Source organism: Eumetopias jubatus, unplaced genomic scaffold (genome assembly GCF_037043125.1).
Source record: "Eumetopias jubatus isolate StellerSeaLion01/CBP00866 unplaced genomic scaffold, mEumJub1_p1.0 scaffold_10, whole genome shotgun sequence".
NCBI classification, from domain to species: Eukaryota; Metazoa; Chordata; class Mammalia; order Carnivora; family Otariidae; genus Eumetopias; species Eumetopias jubatus.
The window spans coordinates 114,738,851-114,752,084 of NW_028274816.1; the positions used below are offsets into that span (position 1 = coordinate 114,738,851).

The 13,234-nt window shown below is 41.3% G+C and overlaps 1 protein-coding gene across 1 annotated transcript; it reads left to right on the forward strand.

Moving 5' to 3' along the window:
* Positions 1-2,638: 2,638 nt before the first annotated feature.
* On the forward strand, positions 2,639-3,580 carry LOC114200714 (olfactory receptor 4D1). Its single transcript, XM_028092996.2, has one exon. It carries the CDS (start codon positions 2,639-2,641, stop codon positions 3,578-3,580), a length of 942 nt encoding a protein of 313 aa, XP_027948797.2.
* The last annotated feature ends 9,654 nt before the right edge of the window (positions 3,581-13,234 follow it).

Consider the following 13,234-nt stretch of genomic DNA (forward strand, 5'->3'; position numbering starts at 1 on the left):
ATCAAGCCATCAAGCATTCTTTTGGGAGCCATCTATGAGAAAGGCTATGCGTGCCCTAAGAACTGCGTAGCACTCAACATATCAGACTTGCGTTGAAATTACAAACATAAGTGAGGAGACAGAGCCATCTTTATGGAAAAATACCAGTCCATGGTAACGTTAGGAAATAGCTCATTATTCTCAGGCCTTGAAGGAGGGGTAGGATTCAGATAGATGAACAGGATGGGAAGGCAATCCAGGTGGGGTACTGGCCTGATGAAAGGTCCTGGCGCCTAAGGACCTGAGGAGGGGATCAGTTTGGTTGAAGTCAAAGGTTCTTAGCAGGGAGCAAGTAAGAAGAAAATAGTAGTTAGGAGTGCAGAATCTGGGACTAATCAGACCTGGGTCAGAGTTCCAGGTCTGCTACTCACTCTCAGTGTGAGCCGGGGCAAATTATTTAACCTTTTTAATCCTCAGTTTATTTATCTGTAAAGTGGGGATAATTAATAGTACTTAGTATATTTTATAAGCATGCAAGTACTATATGAGAATCAAACAGGCTAATGTTTATAAATTGCTTAGCATAGTGCCTAGCACATAGCGAACACTCAGTAAATGTCTACCTACAATGACAGCAGTTCCTGCTACAACTACAAGAAATGTTTACTACTTCAACAACAAAGGGTTAGTATCCAAAAGATATAAGGAACTTCTACAACTAAGTGGCAGATGGTTCTGCAAAGAAAGGTAGGAGCCCTTGAAAAGCCATCTAAGTGTGAATTCTTTCTTGTAGGCAGTGAAGAATCATGGAAAATTTTGAAAGTTTTGATTTAGAGGGAAAAATGTCTTTGGGAGTTGACATTACAGAGTGTGCATCTCTGACTGACAAAGGCACGTAGAAGTGTGTGACCGTTGTAATTTTTATAGGAATAAAGATAAAAATAGGGCTAATAAAACTATGCTGTTGGCATTTTAGGAATCCATAATCAGGTGAGAGGGTTGGGGTTGGGGGTAAAAGGTTAAGGGTCAGGGGCTTTCTCAGAGAGGCCCAACCAGGCCATTTAAGATGCTGCCCACCCAGTCTAAACTTGACACCATGTGGTACAGCAAGGACATAAAGCTAGACACAAAGATGTATTACTCTTTGTAATTACTCTACTTTGTAGGGTTGTTCTGACAACGCCCCTGGAATGTCTGCTCCTCTCCCGCCTGTCTTGGGGATTTCTACCCTAGTGTGCTGGGATAAGCCTATTTTCACCTTGTTTCATCACATTATTTCCCACCAAAGGGCTTACAGGGGTTCTCAATTGTCCATGGGGACGCTTTTCAAATAGTCTTATGCTGGAAGTTGGTGAAGCCACAGAATAAAGAAAGTGTATCTTCCTGGAACACCATTTTACACAAATATTGGGGATAAATGTGAATTCTAGATAAAGTAAACATGACAATATTTTGAGTACTGTAACAACTCACAGATAATTTCAGAGATAATTCTGTTTCATATTTGTTGATAGAAATCTTTTTACACATATTCATTCAATTCCCTGTGAAAAGTACATCAGTGCAATTGCTATTGTTCTTCTCTTATATCCAGTGGGAACCAGGGAGGGGAAATCCTTTTATGTTCTAATATCTTCACAGGGTCAGGCCTCAGGGCAAATTTTTCTGAACAATTAGAGAAAATTTTAGAGAGGTGTAGCTCAAGGGAGTGGGCTTTAATATTAAAGAATTCAGTTTATTTTTCAAGTGAATGCCTTCTAGAACTTTCACTTACTGAACTGAAGAAATCTCTTTCTTCTTTATTCTATATTTTCTATAACTCCTTGGTTTTCACAATCAAAGTTTACAAGCCACAATACTTAAATTTTAAGAAGTCCCTCAAAGATTGTCTAGAGATATGCGTATAATAGAAGGGTCACATAGTTTTTAAAATATAAAGCTTGAGAGTTCAAGGAAATTGTGCATTTGTCCAGGGCTGTTTTGAGGTACCTCTGCAGATGGCCCCATGGCAACAATGCCATTAGAGAAGTATTTATGTGGAAAAGTTTGAGAAGTACTAATATCCCAGCTTCAGCCAAGATCATCTGCTTGTTTGATTTACATTTGGTTCCAAATTAGGGCATGACAATTTCTTCTAATCTACACCTCTCTTCCTTCAGCAATGAATCATATGCAGCTCCTCAAACCTCTGCCATGACAAAGCATCTATCTGTTTATCTAAAATCATTAGTCTCTATATCCTCTCAAGATTTTTGCATCCAGGATGATGATATTTGTGGTCACATGTACTTGCTGACATGTTTATTCATTTTTTTCATTGATTCAACCATATTTGTGGAGCCTGTATTTCACAAGACACTATGTCGGGCACATCGGGTATGAATCAGACATGAAACCTGTGAGACAAGGACAGAGTGATACAAAGGGGGAAAGACCCGTAAATGTCTGTGATACAATGTAGGGTGTGGTTAAGGAGATAAGTCTGTCAAAGCCTTGAAAATATATTTTTCTCCTTGGAAGTTTCTCCTAAGTTCCATCTTGGAATATATTCAACAATGACTTTGATCAAATTATTCCTGACTCTCCAAAGGAAAATGATGGAATTTTCACGATTTTTTTGTTCTGCATGGTTTTTCTTTAGGCATGTGAGGAGGATCCCATGGAAACACAGAATATCACACATGTGTCAGAGTTTGTCCTCTTAGGATTCTCACAGACCCACGAGATCCAGAAGTTCCTGTTCCTGGTGTTCCTATTTGTCTATGTCACCGCTGTTGTGGGAAACATCCTTATCATGGTCACAGTGACTTCTGACTCCCGGCTCCACATACCCATGTATTTTCTGCTCCGAAATCTGGCTGTCATAGACCTTTGCTATTCCACAGTGACTTCTCCAAAGATGCTGGTGGACTTCTTTCATGAAGCCAAGACCATTTCCTACCAGGGTTGCATGGCCCAGATCTTCTTCTTTCACCTCTTGGGAGGCGGGACTGTCTTCTTTCTTTCAGTGATGGCCTATGATCGCTACATAGCCATCTCCCGGCCCCTCCACTATGTCACCATCATGAACACTCGACTGTGTGTGGGGCTGGTGGTGGCTGCTTGGGTAGGGGGATTTGTTCACTCCATTGTCCAGCTGGCTCTGATGCTCCCATTGCCTTTTTGTGGCCCCAATGTCCTGGATAATTTCTACTGTGATGTCCCACAGTTATTGAGACTTGCCTGCACTGACACCTCCCTCCTGGAGTTCCTCATGATCTCCAATAGTGGAACGTTGGTCCTTATTTGGTTCCTTCTCCTTCTGATATCTTACACGGTCATCCTGGTGATGCTGAGGTCCCACTCAGGGCAGGCAAGGAAGAAGGCAGCTTCCACCTGCACCACTCACATCATTGTGGTGTCTATGACCTTCATTCCCTCTATCTATATTTACTCCCGGCCCTTCACCCCCTTCCCCATGGACAAGGCTGTGTCCATCAGCTACACAGTCATGACCCCCATGCTCAACCCCATGATCTACACACTGAGGAATCAGGAGATGCAGGCAGCCATGAAGAGATTAGGCAAGCACCTTGTGATATGTAACAGGGAGTCAACTTAAAATACCTTGAGTTTAAATGACAAGTCTTCCCTCTAAATTTTTGTTTTCCCATGTGAAAGGTGGAGGGAAGTCTTTATAGAGTGTGACGTTTGAGATTAAATCAATATTTCTCTGGACCTACTCCTGTGTCAGGTATTGTGTTAGACACTTTCTCACTTTTATCTAATCCTCATAAAATGGACAGTGGATATATTATTTTATATTAAACACTTTAACAAATGAGAGAACTCAGAGAGAAATAACTTGCTCAATGGTGAGCAGCAAGTATGTTCCTGGCAGAGGAACAGGCAGAGGCCAGGATGTGGTTCCTCTGACTCCAAGTTTACAGGCAAGGCTATGGGTGGGATGTGAAATTCAAGGTTTCCCACAAACACAAGGGAAAACCTGGAGAGTTCCTCAGCTGTGGATGAATATCTGTGATGACTGGTGAACAATATCATCTTAACTGTGGAATAATCACAATCTTTTCTTCTCCCTGCTTTTACTCTTCTTTCTTTATCTTTGGAGTTCTGTAACTTAGTGTCAACTATGTCAACTGATTGTTGTCAGTTTTCTTTTGCCTGTTCAATCTATTGATTCCATTTGTAAATGACCAGAAGTTACTTACTGGTTCAATTTTTTTAAAAAAGTTATCCTGAGTCCCTTTCTTAATTTATGAAAATTTTACTTTTATGTGATCCAGAATATCAGTTCTAAGGATGGTAGGAAGCATAGATGCTAATTATAATCTATAACATTGACCTAAAGGAGAGAAATGGGAGACATTTCCTCAAATGTACTTACATGTGAGCTCACAACATTTACTCAGTTTTGAACTGAATTTGTTGAGAAATACCTCCTTTATTTGAACACAGCTATATCCTTGAGAATTTAAGACATCTCTTACTGAAACTATGCTATGTTTATGATATAAATGTGATTCAGATGTAAATTTATTAACCCTAAATGGGTTGGTGCAATGTTTTTCGCTATAAAGACAGTAGAGAAAAAATTTAAAAGAAGTTGTTCATAGGGTTCATGGGTGGCTCAGTCAGTTGGGCAACCGATTCTTGGTTTTGGCTGGGGACATGATCTCATGGGTCCTGTGATTTGCCCCAGGTCAGGTTCCACTCTCAGCAGGGAGTCTTCTTGAAGATTCACTCCTTCTGCCCATCTCCCCACTCGTGCACTCTCTCTCTAAAGTAAATAAATAAATCTTAAAAAAATGTTCATAAAATGGCCTAAATTAAAAACATTCCCCACATTCTGATGCTGTCTTAAATTGTATAGTGAGACTCTAACAGGATTTGCAGCCTTGGCACTCAGTCCGGGCTCTAACTCCTACTGGTTGTGCTCCTTTTGGACATCACTGAATCCCCACTTCTTTAGCTATAAAATTTCCATAACTGCTCACAGTGTTGTGTGGGTCAGTGGGGTACATGGAAAAATTCCAGCACAGGACTTGGCATATAGTCGGCATTGTTAGTTCCTCACCCATTCCCATTTACAATTATTTTTTGACTTCTCATCAATACTTTTTCTTAAATTTTAATTCCAGTATGGTTAACTTACAGTGTTAAATTAGTTTCAGGTGGGGCGCCTGGGTGGCTCAGTTGGTTAAGCGACTGCCTTCGGCTCAGGTCATGATCCTGGAGTCCCGGGATCGAGTCCCGCATCGGGCTCCCTGCTCAGCGGGGAGTCTGCTTCTCCCTCGACCCTCTTCCCTTTCTTGCTCTCAGTCTCTCATTCTCTCTCTCTCAAATAAATAAATAAAATCTTTAAAAAAAATTAGTTTCAGGTGTACAGTATAGTGATTTAACAATTCCATCTATTACTCAGTGCTCATCAAGGTAGGTGTCCTCTTAATCTCCACCTATTTCATCTCTCCCCCCACCCACCTCTCCTCTGGTCACCGTCAGTTTGTTCTCCATAGTTAAGAGTCTGTTTCTTGGTTTGTCTCTTTTTTCCCCCTTTGTTCATTTGTTTTGTTTCTTAAATTCCACATGTGAGTGAAATGATATGATGTTTGTCTTTCTTTTACTGATTTATATAACTTAGCATTATACTGTCTAGACCCATCCATGTTATTGCAAATGGCAAGATTTCATTCCTTTATATGGCTGAATAATATTCCATAGTGTGTGTGTGTATATATATATATATATATATATATATATATATATACCACATCTTCTTTATCCATTCATCTGTCGATGGACACTTGGGCTGTTTCCATAATTTGGCTATTGTAAATAATGCCTCAGTAAACATATGGGTGCATATATCCTTTCAAATAGGTGTTTTCCTACTCTTTGGGTAAATATGGAGTAGTGCAATACTGGCCCATAGAGTAGTTTTATTTTTAATTGTTTAACGAACCTCCATACTGTTTTCCACAGTGGCTGCACCAGTTTGCATTCCCACCAAAGTGCATGAGGATTCCTTTTTTCCACATCCTCATCAGCACTTGTTGTTTCTTGTGTTTTTGATTTTTGCCGTTCTGATGGGTGTAAGGTAATGTCTCATTGTGGTTTTGATTTGCATTTCCCTGATGATGAGTGACGTAGAGTGTCTTTTCATGTGTTTGTTGGCCATTTGGATGTCTTCTTTGGAGAAACATGTGTTCATGTCTTCTGCCCATTTTTAAATTGGATTGTTTGTTTTTCTGCTGTTGAGTTGTAGAAGTTCTTTACATCTTTTGAACACTAACCCTTTGTTGGGTATATCATTTGCACATAGCTTCTCCCATTCAGTAGGTTGTCTTTTAGTGTTGTTGTTTCCTTCACTGTGAAGAAGATTTTTATTTTGATGTAGTCTCAACAGTTTATTTTTGCTTTTATTTCCCTTGCCTCCAGAGACATATCTACAAAAATGTTGCTTTGGCTGATGTCAGAGACATTACTGCCTGTGCTCTCTTCCAGGATTTTTATTGTTTCAGGCCTTACATCTAGGTTTTTAATCCATTTCAAGTTTGTTTTTGTATGTGGAGTAAGAAAGTGGTCTAGTTTCATTCTTTTGCATATAGCTGTCCAGTTTTCCCAAAACCATTTGTTGAAGAGACATCTTTTTCCTGTTAGCTATTCTTCCTGCTTTGTCAAAGATTAATTGACCATATAATTGTGGATTTACTTCTGGGTTTTCTATTCTGTTCCATTGGTGTATGTGTCTGTTTTTGTGCCAATACCATACTGTTTTGATTACTTGAGCTTTGTAATATAAGTTGAAGCCTTCCCACCAATACTTTTAAATTAAACCAAGATAGTCATCTGGTTCTTTAGGGTCTAAACAATCAGGCCTAGTCAAGTAATGCTCTTTTGTCCTTTTGTTTATATAGGACTAGTGAAAACAGCTCTCTTAGAAGTTGTTGATGGGAGGCTGTAAATTATTTCAGTTTTAGCAGATTAAAAGAATTTTTTATTTGAGTGTAACTCTACTCAACTGACACACAGGGTACATTACTTTCAGGTAAGTCCTGCCCTCAAGGCTCTTTAACTCACTGAATCAGCCACATCCAGATTATCTAAGAAATTCTCTTTCACTTAAAATCAACTGATTATAGACAGCAATCCCATCTGTGAAGTACCTTCACAGCAACACCTACATTAGTGTTTGATTGAATAGCTGGGAACTATTGTCAAATTGACATATAAACCCAACCATCATAACAGGAGAATTATTGATTATCAGCGATGCTTGGGCACCCCCAAGGGGAATATAAGTGAAGTTGCTTCTGGATGTATCCTGCATCCATTTAAGTTTGAAGTGGTAACAATAGTTAAGTCTAACAAATATTTATTTTCTTAGCTATATGGTACATAAGGAAATCATTTTCTCAGTTCAGTTTTCCATGTCTGGGTCTTTAGCATGATTCCTCTATTCCTGCTATTCTGGTCTTTGGAATTCATTCTGTTGGCTAGTGGATGCAGTGAACAGATGAGGTTTGGTGGACATTCTACAGACCCATATGTGCCTTGACAGGGGAAATATATTAACTGAAACATACTAGTTTCCTCTTAGTGAAAGCTAAGTCAGAATCAGAACTCAAAATCACCCACATGACAGTCAATGAAATGTACAAGTCCTGTCCCCTTCCCCAGAATCAATCCAGGCCAATTGGTTCCAAGTGATTAAATTTTGAAGAGGACTGAAGCTCTAAATAAGAGTTAGTGGTTGGTTTGTTTTTCAGTCTACATCTCTTGTATGTGGGTGATCTACACATTATATTCTTATCTGCCAGAGGCAGAAACTTTATTTGGCCAAGTGTAAACATGTTCAATGAGAGAATTTAGACCAACTTGGAAATGCTATGTAGATCAGAGAGGTCTAAGAAATCAGGGTTTACAGCACATCAAGTTTACAATGGCAGTCAATGTTGGTTTTGATCACTTTCTCATAATGAGAAATTATAGGAGTTTCTTGTAGCAATCTGTGTGTTAGTAGCAGTAATAATTCACATATAAAAAATGCTAGCATTTTTGGCGGCATCACAATTCCGGACTTCCAGCTCTATTACAAAGCTGTCATCATCAAGACAGTATGGTACTGGCACAAAAACAGACACATAGATCAATGGAACAGAATCGAGAGCCCAGAAATGGACCCTCAACTCTATGGTCAACTCATCTTTGACAAAACAGGAAAGAATGTCCAATGGAAAAAAGACAGTCTCTTCAACAAATGGTGTTGGGAAAATTGGACAGCCACATGCAGAAGAATGAAACTGAACCATTTCCTTACACCACACACAAAAATAGACTCCAAATGGTTGAAAGACCTAAACGTGAGACAGGAGTCCATCAAAATCCTAAAGGAGGACACAGGTAGCAACCTCTTCGACCTCAGCCGCAGCAACTTCTTCCTAGAAACATCACCAAAGGCAAGGGAAGCCAGGGCAAAAATGAACAATTGGGATTTCATCAGGATAAAAAGCTTTTGCACGGCAAAAGAAACAGTCCAGAAAACCAAAAGACAATCGACAGAATGGGAGAAAATATTTGCAAATGACCTATCAGATAAAGGGCTAGTATCCAAAATCTATAAAGAACTTATCAAACTCAACACCCAAAGAACAAATAGTCCAATCAAGAAATGGGCAGAAGACATGAACAGACATTTTTCCAAAGAAGACATCCAAATGGCCAACAGACACATGAAAAAGTGCTCAACATCGCTCGGCATCAGGGAAATCCAAATCAAAACCTCAATGAGATACCTCCTCACACCAGTCAGAATGGCTAGAATTAACAAGTCAGGAAACGACAGATGTTGGCGGGGATGCGGAGAAAGGGGAACCCTCCGACACTGTTGGTGGGAATGCAAGCTTGTGCAGCCACTCTGGAAAAGAGTATGGAGGGTCGTCAAAAAGTTGAAAATAGAGCTACCATACGATCCAGCAATTGCACTACTGGGTATTTACCACAAAGATACAAATGTAGGGATCCGAAGGGGTACGTGCACCCCAATGTTTATAGCAGCAATGTCCACAATAGCCAAACTGTGGAAAGAGCCAAGATGTCCATCAACAGATGAATGCATAAAGAAGATGTGGTATATATACGCAATGGAATATTATGCAGCCATCAAAAGGAATGAGATCTTGCCATTTGCAACGACGTGGATGGAACTGGAGGGTGTTAGGCTGAGTGAAATAAGTCAATCAGAGAAAGACATGTATCATATGACCTCACTGATATGAGGAATTCTTAATCTCAGGAAACAAACTGAGGGTTGCTGGAGTGGTGGGGGGGTGGGAGGGATGGGTTGGCTGGGTGATAGACATTGGGGAGGGTATGTGCTATGGTGAGCGCTGTGAATTGTACAAGACTGATGAATCACGGATCTGTACTTCTGAAACAAATAATGCAATATATGTTAAGAAAGAAAAAAGAAGAAGAAGATAGCAGGAGGGGAAGAATGAAGGGGAGTAAGTCGGAGGAGGAGACGAACCATGAGAGACGATGGACTCTGAAAAACCAACTGAGGGTTCTAGAGGGGAGGGGGGTGGGGGGATGGGTTATCCTGGTGATGGGTATTAAAGAGGGCACGTTCTGCGTGGAGCACTGGGTGTTACGCACAAACAATGAATCATGGAACAGTACATCAAAAACTAATGATGTAATGTATGGTGATTAACATAACAATAAAAAATTATTTTAAAAAATGCTAGCATTTTATAGACAATGTTAGTAGACCTGGATATGGATGGTAAATCAACACTGGGGGCCTGAGTGGTAAAATAAAGGACAAGATTTTTTAAAGTATGGATTGTATTATACAAATGTTTTCCCATTGATGACTTTCTCTAAATAAAGATCAGTTAAGTTTAAAGAAGAAAGAAAGGGAGAAAGAGAAGAAGGAGGAGAAGGAATAGAGAGAAAGTAATCATCAGTTAGCTTGAGGATTCTGCATACTCTCAGAGAGAGAACGAAAGAGAAAAAGAAAGAGGGAGTGAGAGAGAAAACAGACAGTGGTGCTGAATGTGTGACCCAGAAACAGGAGCATGAGCATTATCTGAGAACTTGTTCCAAATACAAATTCTTGGCCCTATTACTGACTAATTGAATGAGAAAGTCTGGGACTGGGGACACACTACTCACTCTTCACAAGCTCTCCAGGTGATTCTTTTAAGGGTAAGAATCACTGGTCTAACCAATGGGTTTGTCTAAAACTCCCAGAGTCTGTTTCTTTGGAAGAGACTTTTTCCTTTAAGATTGTGGCTTGAGAATCCCACAATCTCCAAATCTCTAAAGTTTTCAATGTCCTTGGTACTTTGGCTCCCAAGGAAGACCTCACAGAGAGTTAAGTGTTTTTGAGACCTTTTAGAAACTTTTTAACAACCCCCTTTGTTCCCTTGCCTCCAGCGGGAATCGGGGTGGGGGTGGAATCAGCTCAGCTCTGTTTCTAGAGCTGAGCCCAGTCCAATAGTGTGTCCCTAAGGATATGCCCTCTTTCCCTAGGGTCACCCTTGCTGTCATAGGTGATGTGTGGGCAGTGGCCAGGGAACTGACGCTGCAGGAAAAGGCTCTCCAAGATGATGTGAGACCTGAAGCCATTCCCCCATTCTGGGCTGGAGGAAGGTGAGACACCAAGGTTTTCTCCTCTGTAGATAAATCGGCTGCAAAAACCACCCAGAAACACTTACTGGAAAGAGGGGAGATTAAACAAGTAGACATAGACTGGATGGTAGTAAGTCTAAAGGGTGAGGAGAGTCTCAGGAAAGAATGCAGGGAAAATATAATGTTGAAAACAGATGCCTCAGGTTGCGTGTGAAAACCCAGGCTTTTAACAACCAAGCAGGAATGGAGCGTGCTGAGAGCAGAGTGTGAGGAAAAGCACCACAAAATTCCCACTTAGTTGTAGAAAACGAGGTCACAGAATTACCTACTAATACGTTAATTTAGCAAACATGTTTGGAGCAACTTCTAAGTCAGCGTTGCTGTTCTAGGTGTTGGCGTTATAACATTACTGTATTACTGTCTAGTTAAGAGGGACAAGAGAAGAAAGTGATAAATGCTCTAATGGAGCTATTTATAAATTCTTATTGGAACACAGAGAAAGAAGAGATTAATTCCGCTAGGGAGAGGAGGTGATATCCCAGTTTTTTAGGGTGAGAAGGTAGTAGAGGGCCTTTCAGGAAACAGAACACATTACCAAGGCTACGGAAATAACCGAGCGTATGGCACATGTGAGAAGCTGTCACACAGGTCTTGGCATATAGTAGACATTCAATTCATATAAATTTCTTGAATAGCAATCTGTTCATGGTGGGGGATACTGATTACAAAGCTAGGTGAAGGCTACGTTTTATAGCCTTGTGTGACACGCTGAGAGGGAGTTGCATGCACATAGGTAAGTGTGATTTTCGACTCTGTATAATCCACAAAGCATGTTAGGCAGCTTCAAAGAGTTTGAGTTATAAGCCAGGGGCACTAGACAGTCACCGGAAGATTATAATGAGAGCGAAACTTGATCAGATATGAACTTAGAAGGTCTCGTTGACAGTCTTATAGAACCGGCCTGCAGTGGAAGTAAATGGAAGGCAAAGGATGAGATGAACCTGACCCTTAATCCATGATGGACTGCAGTAGGCACATGAGAGAGGATGGGACTGAGACAGGGCAGGAGGAGTGGGGAGGACCCCTCACCCCTAACCCGTCCCCCTCCATCTCTCCCCCTACACCTCCTTCTCCAGCTTTGCCCTGTTCCCTCCTCCACCCACCACCTTCCCATTTCCCCTCCATCACCTGCTCTCTTCCTTCCTCTCCCACCTTGATTCCTTTATCCGTTTCTATGCTCTTATTTCAACATCCTCCTCCTCCTTCTTGTATCAGTAACATCTTCTAAACTTCTTGTTCCTTTCAGCAGAGCTCTCAGGGTCTCCCTCATGAAATACTCATAACTATTTCTTAAACCAGAGACTCTCTCACCCTGGCTTCTCTCTTGTCTCAGCACACACTCTGTAACTTTCTGGGTCTCACCAGGTAAGGGGCTGCACCTCCCAGCTGCCCCCCCCCCCACCCAGCATCAACACAACCTGATTTTGGAGCATTGACTGTCCACCAAGATGGGCACTGTGGGGCACAAATAAAGATCCTTGTCTCTGCCTCTGGGAGCTTTCAGTTAAGTTGTGGAGGAAAAACATAGTCACAGGAAAAGCCCATTAACATGAGGATGTGTTAAATGTTGCATGAAAAATCATTGCTAGAAAAGTTTATTTGAGACTGGAAGAAGGGAGGGTGTCTTAGAGGAGGAGAATACCCAGAAGGAGTGATTGCCAGAGTGATTTATTTCCAGGCACTTTCCAGGAACTTGATGTGTTATCTATTTCATGCCCTAGACAATTCTATAAAAAAAGATGTGTTTATTCCTATCTGACAGATGTGGAAACTGAGACTCAGAGAGATTAAGTAGCCGAATTACGGTCAAATCTCAAATAACTAGAAGCCCTGCATTTGACTGCTGTTGTGTTGGACTCCAACTGTCTCCCCAAACTGGATCACACGGAATCTTTGAAAGGCAGGTTGCATATGCTCTGGATGGCTTTAAGATATCTCATGAATGTATATTACAGCACCAGTTTGTATACTGTCCACTGACGAGTCCATTAATAATCAGCACCAGGGGGGCGCCTGGGTGGCTCAGTCAGTTAAGCGACTGCCTTCGGCTCAGGTCATGATCCTGGAATCCCGGGATCGAGTCCCACTTCGGGCTCCCTGCTCGGCAGAGAGTCTGCTTCTCCCTCTGACCCTTCCCCGTCTCATGCGCTCTCTCTGTCTCTCATTCTCTCTCTCAAATAAATAAATAAACAAAATCTTTAAAAAAAAAGAATCAGTACCAGGTGATATATCTGCACATGAGGACCCATCATCTGCACCTGGACAACTCGGTTTGAACCCTGAGCACTAAAAGTGACTTCATGCATTTGTGTCTATGATTTCTTTAGGAGTATGGAGAAGATGCCATGGAGGCGGCGCCTGGGTGGCTCAGTTGGTTGAGCGACTGCCTTCGGCTCAGGTCATGATCCTGGAGTCCCAGGATCGAGTCCCGCATCGGGCTCCCTGCTGTCAGCGGGGAGTCTGCTTCTCCCTCTGACCCTCACCCCTCTCATGCTCCCTCTCTCTATCTCATTCTCTCTCTCAAATAAATAAAGAAAATCTTAAAAAAAAAAAAGTTGCC